At 39.6% G+C, this 20,344-nt stretch overlaps 1 protein-coding gene across 2 annotated transcripts in view; it reads right to left on the reverse strand.

The window, feature by feature from the left end:
* The window catches only part of LOC122797960 (interleukin-3 receptor class 2 subunit beta-like), an 836,628-nt gene that overhangs the window by 184,620 nt on the left and 631,664 nt on the right, over positions 1–20,344 (reverse strand). For both annotated transcript variants that reach the window (XM_044066494.1, XM_044066503.1), the window contains one exon: positions 8,273–8,430. In XM_044066494.1, the coding sequence (XP_043922429.1) occupies positions 8,273–8,430 (158 nt within the window). The remainder of the gene's footprint in view (positions 1–8,272; positions 8,431–20,344) is intronic.

Raw genomic sequence — 20,344 nt, forward strand, 5'->3', positions numbered from 1 at the left:
ATTGAGATATGTCAGTACCAGATCTGTATTATTGAAATATATTAGCACCAAACTGGTATTATTGAGATATGTTATCACCAGATCGATATTGCTGAGATTTGAAAATCAGAAGTAACTTTATTGTCATTCACACCATACACAAGTGTACACCCGAACAAAATTCAGTTTCTTCAGTACAAACAGAAACACAGAAACACAATACACTTATACAACACGAACAACAATAGTGGCCAAGCCAACCAAAGGCACAAAAAGCATAAAACACACACAAAATAACTGCAGCAGAGACAAGGACAAATTACCAAGAAAAATAAAATACAATGCCTCTAAAAGTATCACTTCATGAAATCACCACAGCACCCGGCGAATAAAATAACACTTTATTTTAATAGTTGAGCACTTTTGTTCTAACCAGAACTTCATCAGAACTAGTTTAGATTAATTTTAATCTCATTTTATACTATGCCATCCAGTAATCAATGACAAGAAACATCCAATTACAAATAAGAACCAGATAAGAAAATAATTAAGTAAAACCACTTCAATATCAAAAAAAAAGCAAAGAAATATTATTAGCCAAGCATGATTTATGGACTACAGCAATCCACTTCATCCACACCACTGCCAACTACATCTCCAACATCAGCAACATTCCAAGTCCAGTCCGGTCTTCTGGCACCACAGATCTAAGTATGATTTAAAACCAACAACTGACAAACAAGTCAGGCTCTTTGCTACCTGCATTTGGTGCAATTGCTGCTACCTACTGGCCCAAACAGCCACAACCAGTTCATCAATCTTCCCCCAGATTTTCACCATCCACATCATCATGGACACCAGCAGCAGCATCTTCCCCAATCCAGTCCGATTCCCTCTGACCCACTATTCAGTCCTGTCTTTTTAATCGAGTCTAGCGACAAAAAGGTTTCTGCCTCTGTAACTTGGCATTGAAGGCCCAACTTCTGCAATTAGTTTAATGATCCAACAAGTAAAAAAGAACCCCATAAAACAACAAGATACCACAGACATCGTGGCTTTAGATATGTTATTACCAGATCAGTATTACTGAGATATGTTAGCACCAGATCAGTATTACTGAGATATGTTAGTACCAGGTCAGTATTACTGAGATATGTTAGTACCAGGTCAGTATTACTGAGATATGTTAGTACCAGGTCAGTATTACTGAGATATGTTAGTACCAGATCAGTATTACTGAGATATGTTAGTACCAGGTCAGTATTACTGAGATATGTTAGCACCAGATCAGTATTACTGAGATATGTTAGCACCAGATCAGTATTACTGAGATATGTTAGCACCAGATCAGTATTACTGAGATATGTTAGTACCAGGTCAGTATTACTGAGATATGTTAGCACCAGGTCAGTATTACTGAGATATGTTAGTACCAGGTCAGTATTACTGAGATATGTTAGCACCAGATCAGTATTACTGAGATATGTTAGTACCAGATCAGTATTACTGAGATATGTTAGCACCAGGTCAGTATTACTGAGATATGTTAGTACCAGGTCAGTATTACTGAGATATGTTAGTACCAGGTCAGTATTACTGAGATATATTGGCATCAGGTCAGTTTTACTGAGATGTGTTAGCACCAGATCAGTATTACTGAGATATGTTAGTACCAGATCAGTATTACTGAGATATGTTAGTACCAGGTCAGTATTACTGAGATATGTTAGCACCAGATCAGTATTACTGAGATATGTTAGCACCAGATCAGTATTACTGAGATATATTGGCATCAGGTCAGTTTTACTGAGATGTGTTAGCACCAGATCAGTATTACTGAGATATGTTAGTACCAGATCAGTATTACTGAGATATGTTAGTACCAGGTCAGTATTACTGAGATATGTTAGCACCAGATCAGTATTACTGAGATATGTTAGTACCAGATCAGTATTACTGAGATATGTTAGCACCAGATCAGTATTACTGAGATATGTTAGTACCAGGTCAGTATTACTGAGATATGTTAGCACCAGGTCAGTATTACTGAGATATGTTAGTACCAGGTCAGTATTACTGAGATATGTTAGCACCAGATCAGTATTACTGAGATATGTTAGTACCAGATCAGTATTACTGAGATATGTTAGCACCAGGTCAGTATTACTGAGATATGTTAGTACCAGGTCAGTATTACTGAGATATGTTAGTACCAGGTCAGTATTACTGAGATATATTGGCATCAGGTCAGTTTTACTGAGATGTGTTAGCACCAGATCAGCATTATTGAGATATATTAGTACCAGATCAATATCATTGAGAAATTTATTTATTTACATTTGATAACCAGGTATTGTCCGACTGGGCAAAAAACAGAAGCCCATTTTCAGTGGAGACCCGGGGAGAAAAGTTTCCAAGTACAGTTACAAAAAAATTCAAGTATAAAAAGTTTATAGCAAGTAAAACATAAAACATAGTACTATAAAATCATAATGTACAGATAATTACAAGTAAATGATATGTTAGCACCATGTCAATATTACTGAGATATGTTAACACCAGATCAGTATTACTGAGATATGTAAGCACCAGATCGGAATTACTGGGATATGTTAGCACAATATCGGTATTACTAAGATATGTTAGTACCAGATCAGTATTACTGAGATATGTAATAACAACCTCATGCCTTCCCATTGCTAATATGTCAGCATCTGTAGAACTGTGATCACTGACTTTCAATGTAGGACACTATGCATTCATTTGCTGAACATATTGTGAAATGATAATATTTTGCATCATTCTAAATATAACCTTCACAGCACTGACCCTTCATTGCTCTCTGAGGAGAAGTTTGGAGTTGTGTGCCACTCTATACTGTATGTGATTCTGTAGAATGTTTCTGTGTGATGAGCCTCTATATACTTAAGATTAATGTATTTAGGTATGTCTGCAGACTGTGGCTGCCATTCCTTCCCAGCCTTCTACCTTTCTCATAGGTTCATAGGTTAATACTGGGCTAGCTGCCCTTGTGTGCCATTTTAAGCCTAGCCAATGTCTTTCAAAGATGAGAATCAAACCCTGTATCTTGTGTCTCAGAAGTAAACACCTTAACTATTATACCTCCCCATTCTACCTAGGCCACACTGCCCTGATCTTTTGGAATCCAGCCCACCAAATGAATGTATAGTGCAGGAATGGAGTGAAGTTCCTTTAAGATACTGTTCTTTCCTTTCTCCAGAATGAATCTGGTTTTATACACACACACACACATATATATATATATATATATATATATATATATATATATATATATATATAAAATATATATATATATATATATATATATATATATATATATATATATATATATATATATATATATATATTCAGACATCAGTATTAAGTGCTCTTACTAGCTTTTGCATGCTGCTGGAAATTAATCTAGGGAATGCAAGCTGAACAGTATATATGCTGCCACTGAACTCTAATTTTTATTCATTTTTGCAGCATGTACAATTTAGCAGACTCATACAAACAGGGAATATTATTAAAACTCGCAGAAGAAAGGCATTTGAAGAAACTGGAAACCTTGGAATTCTTGGAATGACTGCAGTGGCAGGAAATACAGTGCCATTTTACACATACACACGCGCACACATACACACACACAGACACACACACACATACACATCCAAAGCTGGGAAGATTGTGTGAGGTACTGTCTCATTTTTTTGTTTTTAGACAGTATAGAAAAATAAGAGATAATATGACATGGATTATTTTCTGCTAAAACAGAGAGACTGTAAACTAAGAGTTTCCAGGTTGTACTTATTGTCACAGGCTGATCATTCAAATATATGGCAAGTTACTTATTTAATTGTTTAATGAGATTAGAGCTATTCTATAACTGTATCCAATAATTCCGCATTGCTGAAAGCATATGAAAGTGAAATTGTTACACTGCAGGCAGAGAACATGGTAATGCTAACACTTTGTGCCAATTATCCATACTGTAGATTATCTGCTACCATTCCTACCCAAGAAAACGTGATGACAATGATGATGAGGATGATGGTGATGAATTATATAGGCATTATTTCAGCAATAGTTCGAAAAATTAAAAAAAGATAAACAAGTGAAAAAAATTAATGGGGAGTCCAGAGTCTGAGAAAAAGTGTTATTCTAGAGTTTTTCTGACATTGCAGGGAATTTGAATTCATGCCGTTCATCCCTAGAAATTATGAACGCAATGCACACAGTTGTTATATCTTGTGGAAACACAGGGTTACAATTCAATTACAACTTAAATAAACTGTGTCAGCATTATGAGTCATATTCTGATATCACTCATATGAAGTCCTTCATGAAAAGTTGTACTTTGTGACTGAACATGAATTCTGAAAATAAAAAGCTACTGTTTTACAGTCAAGAACATGGAAGTTGTTTCAGTGCTGCTCCAAGGTATCCATCAGTATATCTGGAAAAACAATGGAAAGATTCATATTAGACACTGGAGGAGTTAAGCAGGAGGTGGGTGGGAAGGAATAGCTTTTTGGAGTGAGGAAGGGGATTTTGCAAGTGATTTCCCACTGATCCAGAGCTGGGGCAGTGCCAAAATCATGGAGCAGATTGCACGAAAATTTGACATAGAAAATGAGTTGCAGTTAATTGATACTACTTGTGTTGATGTAGCATGTAGGACAGTTCATGTGATGCTTCTGGCTGCAATGCACTAGGTGAATCCGTGTCTACAGAGAATGTGATCATTCTGTGTGTTAGTATGATCATGCCTGTCATGGCACATGCTATTAATAAGAAACTTGATCAGGGCGGTGCCTTGAAGTCTCCTGAAAATAATCAACATTCTTAATGACTGTGACAGAAGCAAAGACTACACCAAATCTGCAAACTCTTCTCTTAATGAAGTGAGGAGATCTACTGGAGTCAAAAAATCATTTTGCATTTTACAAATGCAATATCACTTACCCGTTTTTTGGCAAGACCTAAGTATTGTTAATGTGGAGTATGATATAAATGTTAAGATGGAGAAATTTCAGAAATGTAGTACAAGAAATGAGTGTTACTACTTTTAAGTCAAGGTCGTTTCAAAATACACATTCTTTGGGAAGTAGTAGTAGCTGGCACAATTCTGATTTTTCAAGCTTGTGAAATCAAAGGCACTCTCCTGAGTCTAAGTGGAATGCATACCTGCTGTTTTTTCCCTAAAATAATACTTTTTAATATAATTTTTATTCCTTGCCTGCCAAGTGACAGCCCTGTCTCCAGTCAATCTTGAACTGTTTCATTATCATTACAGGAGATGCTACCTGCACCAAGCATGAACCAACTGGAGTAGGCCATCAAGAAGGCAGTCATACAGATGCTTGTTTTCTTGCATGCATCCTATATTCCACCTGCTGTTGAAGAGGTTTATTCATTTCAAAAACTAGTAGTCTAGCTTTAATCCTCCCATACCATGGTCATTCATGTTTCAAAATGTACACTACCTGTCCCTAGAGAAAGAAAATGTATGGCAGTCCTGCTGTCTTAACCAGATTGCATTTTGCTGATTGCAGGTTATAAGAGTGTTTAGTATTTTTGGCCCCTATCCCTACCAGTGGTGGCTGACATGAACACTTGCATTACAGTAAGGGTCTCCTATGCTCCACCCTACATATGAGCGTTCCCATACACATAAGGTGAGAGTCTCCACGTTTGGCTCGAGTGTGCCAAGCCTATTCCCCAATTTCTGAAGGAAAACTTGTCACCTGCAAGCCTCTTTTAGCCAATGATGAATGGCCAGCTGGGTCCTTATTCCCATCCCCCAGGATGGATTAGTCAAAATCAGCAGCTCACCCCCTTCCCCATTCACTCACCCACCTCCTTCAGTACTTAAATCACTATGTTGACTTGGGTCATCCAGGTGTTACTCAGGTCCTCTCCCTCTGTACCACAAGAACAAATGTTTTTATTCATCTTTGCAGTATCAAGAGTTTCTGTGACTAACTGTAGCTATCACACAAGGTAATATTTGCTTACTGCAGGAAGATCATCCCATCTCTGACTTAACAAATATCTGTTTTTTAAACTGTAATTCAACATTCAGACTCGGGAGTTGCGGATTGTTTCTGAGGTGCCATATCTAGACACTTCTTCCATTCTTAGACATTAATCATTTGATACAGTTTGAATTCTTACTATAGGATATTCATTGGAAGTGGAGAAGTCCTCTACTATGGAGTTTAAAGTATCACATGAGTAATGGGATAAAACAATATTGTAGATCAATTATTGGGGGACTTTTTCCCAACATTGTACTCTCCTCACTGGAGTCTCCCCAGCACAGCTTATTCTATTGTTTGTTTACTGATGTTCTCAAAACTCTTTAGGAAGTCATCAGGCTAACATGCTGATAATTGTCAAACTGTATTGGCAAGGGATTTTAAGTTGATGCCAAACTCAGTCTTAGATCAGCTATAAAGAGAAAGATACTTCATGGTGAAAATGGTCTTAAACATGACATGCCTACTGCTGGTTTTATTCATATCTGGAGGTACATCAAACTAGCTGAATCTGTATTTACTTGTATTTCTCCTATTCTGGGAGAAAAGTGCAGGATTCATTTTTATTTTGTCTCACAGTCTTTGCTGTTCTCAATTATGGAAACATATAGAAAAGTTGTTCTTAGCCAAATGTAACTCAGACAACACTTATCTGCATTGATGACCAATAAAGTCTAAGAAGAAAAAGATCTGGCTCCTGAGATTTGTTTTCTAGCTTTTACTAGATTTTTTTACTTCCATTAGGATCACAAGGAAGACCAGCAAAGAAACTCTCTTCAACAACACACCTAGCTGAAACCTTGTTTTATTATTCATCTGACGGAGCAAGTTACAAAATATTGGGATTTTTAACCAGCTAATAATATGTGGATCCTGCTTTAGCAACTGTCACTACAGAACACCTTTGGAGTTTTGTATTAAGAGCTGTTGAATTCTGTTATTGGTAGGTTTTGCTTACTACTGGCTCCCTCCCAGACAGTGAGAATTCCCACAGTGCTCATAACACCCTTGGGTATTTTTCACATTAGCATATCTAATGTAATTTATGAGAGCAGGAAAAACACAATAGGATACATGGGGTGGGGGGGGGGGGGTCTGTCAACTCAGGGATAGGTATGGAGTATGCAGGTGCGTGTGTTTATGTTTGAGTATGTGTTTGTGTTTGGGAGAGTAAACTTATTCCCACACTACTGCAGGAAAGTGCTGATTAGCGTTAACAGTAGTTAATTGTAAGCCAGAGACATGCAAATTAGGTCTTTCTTCAATTTGGATAACACGTCTTTATGTGTTTTCAAGTATAACCAAACTATGCACTTATGTTGCATTGACAAGGTCAATAATATTGCATGCATGGCCACAGCTACTGGGGTATGGCTTTACTGGCTTGAATCCAGCCATAAAGACTTAAAAAGTAAAAAAAAAATCATGGCCATTCAGAAGTCATGAAGCTGAAACACTTGATGTCCTTAAGGGGTCATTTGAGTATATCCCATGATCCTCCATTATAGGATTTTTTTTCAAATAGTATTACAGGAAATTTAATGTATCACGCAGTGAAAACTCTAGCTTGGCTGGGTTTTTCTTACAGTTTTTACTGAATGCTTTTGTCTGTTTGACATTTTTTACCTTTTGATTTGAATCATAATTATCCACAATGTATCAACATATTTTTTATCACAGTTCTTACCACCAGTGCTAGGGTTCTTTCTGACTCCCCACAGATGTCTTCTAAGCAGTAGTAATTATGCTCCATTAACAATATACCTTAGAGTGTCATAAAATCCATTTTAACTCCAGTTTAAAAACTGAAAACATGGGAAGTTGTAGTAAATAAGTAAATAAAGGATTCAACAATTTACTTGTGTACTGCAAAACACTACTTTTGATTTTTGATAATTTCACATTTCTTGACAGCTAACCATCTCTGAACTGATATTTTCATTCGTGTTTTTCACACAAACACTGCTGTCATTCTGATGAAATAATTTTTTGAAATAGTGAAAAACTACTGATGAGTCAGACATTTGACATGCTTAGTTATTTCTCACATTAAAACACTGGGTTCAACATTTTTGTTAACAGGGTATGTAATACACCATTTAAAAAAATAACAGTACTGAGGCAAGCATAATTTCCTGTTCATTGTTTTCTCCTGATGTTCAATGTTTTTTAGATGTTTAGCCAGTGATGCAAGCTAAATAATTGCATAAACATAAAAATCTACTCACTGTTTGAAGTGGGGTTGATTTGTTTTGCAGTCTCTTTTGGTCTTATGGCAATTTGATACATGCTAAAAGTACTGTGATTTGTTATTCGTATAGTGCAACCATACGTGATGGTTTCATTATTTTCAGTGATGATGGTGACAGGCTGGCAGCTCTCCTCACTGAAAAAGAAAAAAAAAGATTTGAGTTATCTGTACACAAAAACATTACAAGTTAAATGAGCTTGGACAATGAGTTAGAGTCAAAGGTTCTTTGTTTCATAGGTAAGCACTAGGCTAGCTGCCACTGCAGGTCATTTCTGGCTTAGCCACTTTCACCTTGGGTGCTTGAATTAACCTATCCTGTTTGTTTATAGAATTGCCTCACTCATCCCAAGGACAATAATTATATATTACCTCTAATGAGAATAATTGGGATCATACCATAGATAATTTGAGGGGGCCCATGCATGCAGCTTCCTTTGTCCATTACTAGTACAGAGGACAGTCTTGGAGTAACTTTTCAGGTCCCTGTTCATAGATGTAAATTATACTTGTATATGGATAGGGATGACCTTTGCTTTACATGGATAGGGAGTCGGTTCCAAAGCAGCAGTATCCCCTGCAAGGCAAGCCTGTCTCCCAAAATTGTTCTTTTTATGTTGCAGAAGAGGTTTAGATTCCTTGACAGAGCATTTCCATGTCAATACCATGTGACTTGCTGATGTGCAGTAAATCTATCAATATTTGGTCAGAGACTGTCCATGTAGGACATATTGATAAGGACTTGTATCCTTTTAGTAAGGTATCTCTGTGGGCATTCCAGTTTTTGCATGTTCCTGGGCAGATACATGACAAAGGGAGCATTATACTCAATAACTGGCCTAATGAGGACTGAGTAAAGGGGGACAATGACATCTTTAGATCTTGCCACCTTCCCTTTGTTTATACAGAAGGACTTTCTTATGTCAGTGGACACATGTTGGTCAAACATTAGGTTATTGTCCACATAAGTTCCAAAATCCTAAATAACTGGATCAACTCTTATGGGTGTATTGCCAGTGTGATAGTTCTGTGTGGTAGATGACTCCCCAAAGGATACAATAGTGCATTTGTGTCATTTAGCTTCCTATGATTCTGGCACCAGTTATTTGTTTGGCCAAACCTTCCTACAGGATGGCTAAGTCATCTGGGGATTCAATAACTACTCCCAACTTGCAGTCATCTGCAAACTTAAGTCAGCCAGACCCTTTTGGCACTGGCTTTTACTTTAGAGAAGTTGAAACCAAACAGGACAGATCCCAGCACCAAATCTTGGAGGACTCCACTGGTGACTGGTCTCTTTGTGGAGGTAGCTTCCCTTATTTTGCTCTCCTGTGTCCTATCTGTGAGTCAGTTGGCAATCCAGTGGGTGAGAGGGGTTTATTCCCATGCATTGAGCCATGTTTTGTTGTCTATGACATTGGTAACCAAGAAAAGGTTGCGATGTTGTATCCAGTCTGTAAGAACGAGATCTGAGAATCCCACTAGAAGTACTCTTTTTCCAAAGTGAGAATATGGTTTAATATCTCCTTATTTTTACTTAGGCATTGATATTAACATGTAGTTCCTTGACATGAGAAGAACTATTAATGCAAAGCTGTTGTTTTTTGTTATAATCCCAGACTGGGAGAGAATAATGCTGGTTTACCTTTTGCTGTTCTGACTTTATCACAAGGGTAAGGTCTAAGTGATCAAATTAATAAGCCGGACATGTGTAAACCAGCATTACCCACACCTAGTGGATTGTTGCTATTATACAATGCCATTATTTAAAAACAGAGACTGTCTATCCTTTTAAATAATGTAATTCTATGCCCAAAGCTCTTGCTGCTGTAATCTTTCTCAGTGTTCCAAATGCCAGTATCTAAATTCTATAAAAAAAAAATCACTCAATGTGGTTTTCTATACATGTCCCATCAGTGAGTCCTTTGTTTCTGGAGAGTACACCCTTCTTCATATTTCTGAGACAGTAGAGTCGGTATAAGTTTATGGTGTAAGGAGGTGTCTCCCCCATATGAGGGATACAGGAGGGCTTGGTTATGTTGGTTTTTCATCCATTCGTCTTCAGCAGCTTAGTTCTTAAGTGATTTATAACTTGAGAATTCATAGTTGATCCTTTTAACTGCAAGCTTCTATGTCTAGAAATGGCTTCATATTGTACTGCATATGTGTGGATCATGTACATACCAGTATATATTTTTTTTCTTTTTAGGATTCAGAAGTGCATTACATCCTGCTGTTTATATGAGAGAATGCCAGCAGACTCAACATTTTGCCAGTGTTTGCAGTAATTTTAAAGATTTTTTCTGTTTTACATGTGCCTTTGTGGAGGGTGGAAGTCTATCCTCCATCGTGTTGATAGTCGCATTTCTTTCTTTTTTTGTTGGACTTAGTCTTGTGGGAATGGTAGACTTACAACAGACATGCAGTTTTCATGGCCAATGAGCATGTATGTTACTGAATATTAATCGATTTACATTATATAGTAAGTGACTTTATATCAACCAACTGAATTTTAGTACATTGTGTCAGTGACTGCAAAGCTGAAGTGCTTTTGAGGAGGAAGATATCATAAGTAAGTAAAACAAAAAGTGTGTGACTTGCTCCCAGCATTATCACTGATGCCTGGAAAGGAAGTGTTGAATGGAATCTGATGAAATGGCTGCCAAGCTGTTTCACCCACTGGCTACAAAGCTGCTACAGCTGTTGTAGAAATAAACTACAAAACTGGATCACCAACACCTTTGTTACCAGAACTAAGAGAAGGGATAGACAAGGTGAGTCCTGCCCTGGGTTGTTCTTTGTCTTAGCCATATGCAGATACCTGTCATTCAGTGCTGACCTACCACATATAACACCGTTTGCATAACAAGTCTCATATACAGTATAGCATTGTTTGTCATGCATCTGTTGTGCATGTGTTAGAACTGTATACATTATGTATTCACAGTGTTTTAACTGCCTTCTATTTTAGACCTACCCATAGAATGAAGTGAATTATCATGTTTCTGTAATTATTGTTGAAAAGAGTATATTTTTGCTTCACTCTGTGCCTGAGTAAGTTGTTATGATTTGTGTCTTTTGTCTTGATTACTGTTTCTGCTGTTTTCCTGAGTTATGGGCTGAAGAGGGTCCTGTAGGATTAGTCCACTACCCTGTCATCAAACATTAAATAAAGTAATATGTTCTTATTGTTTCAATTAATCTGTGAGGTGACCCACCTCAGTATGTCTGCATTCTGAATTATCATTTCTTCCATTCCAATCTGTCTATTTTTCTCTTAAATTCTAACAAACAGCGGCACACCTGTTCTTACTGCTATATCATCATGTCATGCACCACAATAACAGAGTGCACCTAGCCCCTTAGCTTGCCAATTCACCCTCATATACTGAGAGAGTACAATTCTTTTAAATCAAATAAACCACAATGCTGATGTCAACACATGCTTTCCCAGCTTATATGGATTTCCACAACAGCAGCTAAATGTAGCAGCTCTCCAGTTACGGGGGGACATTAGGAAGATATTCAAGGTCCACTGACAGAGTCCCCTTATAGATCAACTAATACACTAAGAATAAATATGGCCAATCTAACTGGCTCTTTGATTGCAAAGAAGACGAAGCACTAAGGGACACAGTAGGGACACAAAGTAAAAGGCTAACACCGTACAGTACCATGTACATACTTCTGCAGTCATTCGATAAAGCAGCTATGTGTGCTGAGGGCGTGGTCCAACATCCAGGTGACCACAGCACATTACCTATAAAGGAGACGTTTCTGAACCAAGCATTGTAAACAGTCACACCCCTAGAGGAATACCGTTAACAGCAGAATTTTCCAATGATAATTCACCTTCTGAAGGTAAAATATTATGCATTGCATGTCACTTAAAAATTGATTTATGTATGTGTTTGCTTGTTTATGTATTCATTCTTTTATTCATTCATTCATTGTTTGTTTGTTTACCGGGGTCGAACACTGATTAAAGCTGATAAGTTTCAGGAACTTTCAGAAGGCAAACGTCAATGGACAAAATCACCACCATAACAGGTACAAGCATGCAAAATCTGAAGGTAATGCTACTCAATGCTAGAAGTCTAAACCTCAAAATGCACTCTCTCGACGCACTCCTAAAAATGGAGAACATCGATATCTGTGCAGTAACTGAGACCTGGTTCAAGGCTCCAGAGAGCACACCTGCAATACCAGGCTACAACTCTTACCACACTTTTCGGCCACCAAACCAGGACCGAAACACTAAAGGTGGAGGAGTGTCAATATTCACCAAGGATATTCACACCACCAGGCTAGTTGGCCAACACAATGTGTCTGAAATTCTCCAAGTGCAACTAACACTAGGTAAGACTGCAATCCAAATTGTAGCTTGCTACAGATCCCCCACCATACCCCAAGATTCTCACTGCACCTTTCTAAACATACTGGAAAATATTAAGATAGAACCAAACACCCTAATACTGGGTGATTTTAACTACCCTGCCATTAACTGGGAAAACTACTCATGTCCCAACACCTTTGCACAACGGTTCTTGGAATTCATAAATTCCAACGCCCTGGATCAACTAATCCATAGTCCCACCAGGGGCTCCAATATCCTAGACCTGGTCATTACCAACATGGGAAATCAATGCTCCATACCTATGGTCACCCCTCGTTAGTCAGGTCTGACCATAAGCTAATCACCCTTAACATCCACATCCCACCCCCACCCCCCAGTAAAGAAATCACCATAAAAAACTTCTCCAAAGCTAACTTCATGCTACTCAAGTCAGAAGTGACAAACTTCATGACACCCATGCAGACGGGAACTGAAAGTTCAACTGCTGAATCCTACACTATGGCACTGTCTGAGCACATCCACTCATGCATGAATCGTGCCATCCCAAATACCACCAAAATGCTCTCATCCAAAAAAGGAAGCCAATCTGGTGGTCCCCTGCCATTAACAAACTTTACAACAAAAGGAAGAAACTTTTGCAGAAAAGAGGAAAATCCCAGGATGCAAAAAACTCCCTTACTAGCCTCAGTAAGAAACTGAGATGCCTCATAAAATCCTCCAAAGCTAGTTACGAAAATAAAATTGCCAAAGATTCCAAAGACAACCACAAAGCATTCTATAATTATGTCAAGAATCTAAATGGCAATGCTCAGATCTGCTCTGAGCTAAAACAGAATGGCATTAAATATACTGATCCGAAGGATATTGCCAATATCCTGGCAGATCGATTCAGTGCCAACTTCACCCCTCTCACCCCTAAATGGCCCATCTCAATACCGGAAGATTGCCAAATTCCAGTAATAACGGCCACACAGGTACAAAATGCACTCTCTAAAGCCAAGAATACAGCATCCATGGGACCAGATGACATCCCAGGCTGTGTACTACATGAACTACAATATGAACTGGCACCTCACCTAAGTGTCATGTTTAATCATAGCCTCACCTCAAGTTTCGTGCCCACTGAGTGGTGCAGAGCTACAGTTATCCCAATCCACAAGGGGGATCCACCTTGGATCCCGGAAACTACCGTCCCATCAGTCTGACAAGCCTTATCTGCAAGGCCATGGAGCGTATTATCATGGAACTTATAAACAAAGACATTGGCAACCTTCAAACACTGGACCCCACCCAGTTTGGGTTTGTGAAGGGCCGATCTTGTCTCCTGAACCTGATTGACTTCTTTGAGTCAGTCTCCAGAGCCATGGACAAGGGTAAGGTGGTCCACACAGCCTATCTAGACCTTGCCAAGGCCTTTGACACCATCCCCCACTCTGGAATCATAGATAAACTTACTAAGTTGGGCATTAATCCCTATGTCACCCAATAGGTTGCTAAATGGCTTACTGATAGAACCCACACTGTAAAAGTAGCCGACTCCAAATCCATCTCCAGACAAGTGAAAAGTGGAGTACCTCAGGGTTCAGTCCTGGGGCCACTCTTGTTTGGCATCTACTTCTCTGAAGTACAGGTCAACACTAAGGGAATCTGGCTAACAAAGTTTGCAGATGACTGCAAACTGGGAGCCATTATTGAATCCCCAAATGATGTGGATACTCTACAAAAGGGCCTTACAGAAACAGATGCTTGGTGCCAGAGCCATGGGCTCAAGCTCAATGCCAAGAAATGTATTGTTATCCCTTTGGGAAAAAACATGTATCCATGAATTACCATATAGGTGGCAGTACACTAAACACAGAAAGTGTGATAAGAGACTTAGGGACACAGGTGGACAGTGGTCTCACCTTCGATAACCACATCTCCACAACAGTCAGGAAATCCTTCTATGTGGCACACCTCATCACGAAGGGCTTTTCATCCAGAAAAAGGAGGTCATTGTCCCACTGTACTCATCCCTCATTAGACCCATTATAGAATACAACGCCCCATTTGGTATGTACCTCTCAAGACATCTGCAACAACTGGAAAGGCCTCAGAAATACCTCACTAAAAGAATCACAGGCCTAAAGCAGATGCCCTACGCTGACTGCCTTAGAAAACTCCAGCTATACTCTGTCGCATATCGTCTACTCAGAGGCGATCTCTGCTTAACATACAAGGCCATGTCAAACCCAGAGCTGTTAGACATGCTACACTTAAATAAATCCCAATCCCTCAGAGCTACACGCTCCAGGGATCTAAACCTTGTCATCACAATAAACAAAACATGTTGGAGGGATAGGTTCCTGACCCAGAGACTCCCCAGACTCTGGAATAGATTGCCCATACATGTCAAGCAGAGTGCCTCTTTGGACTTCTTCAAGAGGAACATTGACGATTGGATGGGAGAAAGGAAATTCATCCCAGGGATCACGTCAGTCGCCCTGCTAGACAGGGGTCCAGGAAAGTAAATAATGTGGGAAGAAATAGCCAGGGAATTGTTATGGCTAGGCTTGTATAGGCCCTAGGGCTGATAGCCTAGTACCAACCTATGAACCTATGAACCTATGAACCTATGAACCTATAAGTATAAAACACAGAGAGTAATTATATCATAAATGTGTATGGAAGGTAATATACATGCAAACATAAGTAACATAAATAATTACAACATTGCAAGATAGAGTACACAGTATGTAGGACAAGCTATGCAAAGATTGGATGAGGTATCTGCTAACCTCAAAAGAATAAAATAAAGGATATTGCATTCTTGTATACACGTACAGGGTTTGTTCTATCAGTAGGAGGAAATATTATCTTTGGTGGAGAAAAACTGAAGTTTTGAATGGTTATAGAATTTTGGTGAGATAACCAGAGGTGGAACACAGTTGCCATAATAGTTAAGGCCTTTACTTCCCATGCATGAGGTACAAGGTTCAAGCCTGACCTCTGGCCAATACCTGCATGGTGTTTGCATGTTTTCCCTGTGTCTTTGTGGGGTTCTGTACACCTCCCAATAACATGCTGGGTGCTTCCTCCTTAAACTTCCCCCAAGAATGGAGTTGTGGACAGCAGCACATACTCTAAATGGTGCCTATCAGTGGAGCAGGTGTATAGACTAACCACTTTTGGTATAGACTGTAGCATGAAGTATCTTTTAGATAAGGGAACATAGATTACAGACTGCGAGGGGTGTCAGAGCTAGGCATATGACAATGTAAAATTGGCTCTAGGTGATTCAGCTGCAATGACTAATGTTACCAAAAATGGGCATGGGTATTTTGAGGACCCAGTTTACTCTGACTTAAACCAGGGACCTGGTGGGAGGAGTCCATGTGCCCCTATTGTCCAGTGTGTGCCCTGCAGCCATAGGTCTATAAGCTGGCCATCCATTGTCCAGTCACCCAGCGTACATTACCTAGGATACCTCTGTTGAGCAAAAGCTGGTTCTAAAGCAAATCACCCCTCAAACTAAGGATTATTGCACTCATCATAGGTTCACTGACAGGGCACACACCTTAGAAGTGGATGACATGACGGTAAGGAGGAAGCTTGACATCCTCTGTATCCAGGAGACATGTTGTAAGGGCAGTGCAGCAAGATCACTTGACTTTGGGTCCAGACTGCTCAGGATGAGGACAGATTAGAACTGGTGTGGGAATTATGGTGAGGGAGAAGCTTCAGAAGACAGTGAGAGATATTATCAGAATTGGTGACAGACTCATGACAATCAGAATACAGTATAAGGATAGGACACTATTCATAATCTCAGCTATGCCATTTTTAGCCTAGACAAGTTTATCCCAAAATTTAACAAAATATTGTTGACTTGTCAATATCCCAAAGAATTTTACAGTTATGATGTAGGCTTGTACGCATAAAATGTTCAACACCTTCCATTAGTGACGTAGGAGCTAAGCCAGGGGTAAATTTAAGATTTGCCATCCACTGGTCCAAGTTACATTTGAATAGGGTTAGGGATGATCTTTGCTTCATGTGGATGGGAAGCCTGCTCCAGAGAATGGGTAATCTTTGAGACAAATACCCATCCCTCCACTATGTCCTGTTTATTTCACAGATGAGGTTTAGGTCCCTAGAACTGGTGTTTCTGATGCTATTTGTTTTGTGGATGTGCAACAAATCTATCATTGTGGGATCAGAGCATGCCTTGAAGGCTAGGAATATATTGTCGTGCAGCAGTCTATAGGAAATCAAGTACAGAGATAAAGAGATGGTTCATGTAAGACTTGTTGTTTACTCCCTGTATTCTTTTTGTGATGAATGTCTGTGGTATCTCAGCATGCCAAAATGTGCATTGTTCTCAATAATTAGTCTGATGAGAGATGAGTACAGGGAAACAATGACCTACTTGGACCTGGATGCCATGCCCTTACTTATAAGTTGTACAACAGAGAATTATTTTCTCAGCACTTGGTGATAATGTAAATATAAAGGTACATGTGGTTTATGGGGATGACCATTTTTGCAATGGATATTATTATGTACTTTCTCCCGTTGAGTTGTAGTCCATGGCTCTGGCTCCAGTTGTTTGTCTGCATCACACCCTACTGAAGGGTATCTGTGTTTTTAGGGGAATCCTTGACCAGGTCAGCTGCAAACATGGTCAACCAGAAGCCTTTGATGTTTACTTTGACTTCAGAGAAGTAGATGCTAAAAAGAGACTGATCACTGTGGCATTCTGCTAGTGACTGGCCTCTTTGTGGAGGTGGATTATCCCATCCAAGCTTGTGCTCTATCGATGGGCCAGCTGGGAGTCCATTGGGTGACATATGGGTTTATGCCTAATTTTTAAGTTTGTCTACCATGCCTGAGTGAGATATTATATTGGCCAATTCAATGTAGGCAGTGTGCACTATTTTACCACTGTCCAAAGCTTTGCTGACCATCTCAAAGAAGGTCACCAGGCTAAGTAGGCATAACTTGCACTTGACAAAACTGAATTGGGTAGGGTCTGGTATTTGTAGGTTTCCTATGTCATTGTTTATCAGATCTATGATAATTCTTTCCATGGCCTTGCATATGAGACTAGTCAGACTTATGGTTATAGTTCCCTGCGTCCACGGAAGGCACCCCTTTCTATGGAGGGATAACTGTTGCAGTTTTCCATTCATTTGATACAAAGTCTGCCTGGCGTCTATGGTTAAATAGACATTCTAGTGGTCCTGACAGGTCATATTTCACTGTATTCAGAAGGCATCCAGTAATATTATCAGGGCCCATCAAAGCAGCGTTCTTGGCCTTAGAGAGCACAGTGAAGACGTGCTCCCTAGTGATGGTTGGTAGGGAAATGGTGTGCTGTATTTTCTGGGGGAGTGGCTGGTGGTGACAAGGAAGTAAAACTGGAGCTACATTTATTAGCCAGCAGATTTGCTATGTACTCTAGCTCTATATAGGCAGTTCCATTCACTATTAGTTTTACACATTGTCCGGTATTGCCTTTAAGGTTGCAGACATAACTGAAGAAACCCTTATGTTTGTTCTCAGCAGTAGTTGCAGGACTTACTAGATAAAGCAGAACAACATGAACTGGTGTTGATAATGCAGGACCTGAATGTACAGACTGGGGAAGACAGAACAGAGTGTAAGAATTGCCTAGGTCCACATGGGTGGGGCAACAGGAATAAAGAAGGAAAGGCCATTTTAGACTTCTGTCTGGCAAATGGCTTGATGACGGCCAACACATGGTTCAGCAAGAGAGACGGTCACAAGATGACATAAAAGTGTGGCCAACATGTAATTCAGCTAGACTTCCTCATAATAAGGAAACAGTATTGGGGTAGAACTGGCAATTGCAAAGTCATCTCCCAGTGAAAAAGCTGACCTACAGCATAAACCTAATAGAGTTTCTTTGTAACATGTACTGGGTCACTTCCAGAAGTTGGTAGAATGTCTCTGATGTCTTATTATTTGTTACTGCAACTCTCCTCTCAGCCTCTTTGCAGCTGTGGTCAGAGAAGGCTCTAAGGTTAGCAGAAACTAGGCTGAAAACCTGGAAGTTGACTGGAGAGAAAGTACAACATTTCAAGGAAATAATCAGGGCTCTAGATCTCCAAGAAGAGGAAGAAACAGGTGTAGTTATAAAAGAATGGCAGCGCCTCAGTATAGCATGTGTGAGGACTACAGAACAGATATGTAGCCAAACCAAGTATGGAAATAGGGTACATAAAGAAAGCTGGTGGTGGAATGCAGAAGTCCAGGGAGTTATCAAAAGAAATAAGGATTGTAGGATAAAGTAGGAGATAGAAAAGATGGACCAGACTAGGAAGGAATACTGGTTAGCTAACAGGTTGCAGGGCAAAGAAGGATAAAGAAGATAGTCAGAAACCCTTTAAAAGGGATGCTAGCAACAGCCTGCATCCCGGGCCATAGAAAACCAAAGGCAGAATGAAGGAGTACTTCCAGCAGCTTCTGAATGAAGAAAACCCCACAGAAGTCGGACAGGCCCAGACCAGATTACAATAAAAGAAGAGGAGGAGCCTATCTTTTAAGAAGTAAGGACAGCACTAAGGAGAATAAATTCAGGGCAGACGTGACCAAGATGTTGGGTGAGATAGGGGAGAAATGGCTGCTGAGAGTACTCATAGCAGTAAGGAAAGAAAAGTGTACCCCTGATGACTGGAGAATATGCATACTAGAGGCATCAAATTCCTGTCACATTGCATGTCCTGTAGAGGGAGAGTGATAAACGAATGCACATAGTAGTAGAAAGTAAAATGGGTAATGAGAAGTTTAGATTCAGATCAGGATGCAGTACAACCAACCTCATGTGTGTAGTGAAACACATAATTGAAAAGAATGTAGACATGAGGAAAGAATCCAACTGGGCATTCCTGAGTCTTGAATAAACTTTATGACATGGTCCCAAGGCGGCTGATTTGGACAGTCCCACAGTGGTTCTACATCCCAGAAACATTTGTAGAATTAGTGCAGGCTATGTACAAGGACCCAATGACTCTAGTACAAACAATGTTTTGTCTCAGAGGGGTTCCCAGTGAGAGTAGGTGTGCATCAGGATTTAGCTCTGGGCCCTCTGCTGTTCATACTAACAATGGACTATATTACCAAACAGGTTGGAAGGGACAGAACAATAAGTTGTAAGCAGATATGGCCTTCAGGGCCAGTGTTAGCATTTTTGGGCCCCCAGCAAATGTCAAGTTGGGGGCCCCCTAGGTACTTCCAAACTAAGTATCACCCTGTCACTGCCACCTTTTCTAAACAACCCTTTAGTTCATGCTGTAAACATTTAGAAGTAGTCTGATCAGACTGACCTGTAGCTACTATGCTCTTACATTACAACAGGCCTATGTACCACACTGTGTTGGCCCATCTCCCAAAGGAACATTCACAGTTACAGGTACTTAGTTGCAACAACTAATCATTACAACTCCTGACAGGGCTGGACTTAGGTGAAATGGTCCCTAGGCACCGCTTACTGTTTCAGCCACCCACACACAAAGACACACATATAATCATACACATCCTCCAGTGCTCTCCATACCATGCACATTCCTTTTTTCTTTCTTTTCTCACATTTTACCATACTCTTCAGATTTTTCAAGAAGCCATCACTTTCTATATGTTCTGATGATTTTTAATTTTTTTTATTTCTTTATACACAACCTTTTCATCCACTGA

Source organism: Protopterus annectens, chromosome 1.part0, assembly GCF_019279795.1.
Source record: "Protopterus annectens isolate FY-2018-M chromosome 1.part0, PAN1.0, whole genome shotgun sequence".
In the NCBI taxonomy this organism is placed as follows: Eukaryota; Metazoa; Chordata; order Ceratodontiformes; family Protopteridae; genus Protopterus; species Protopterus annectens.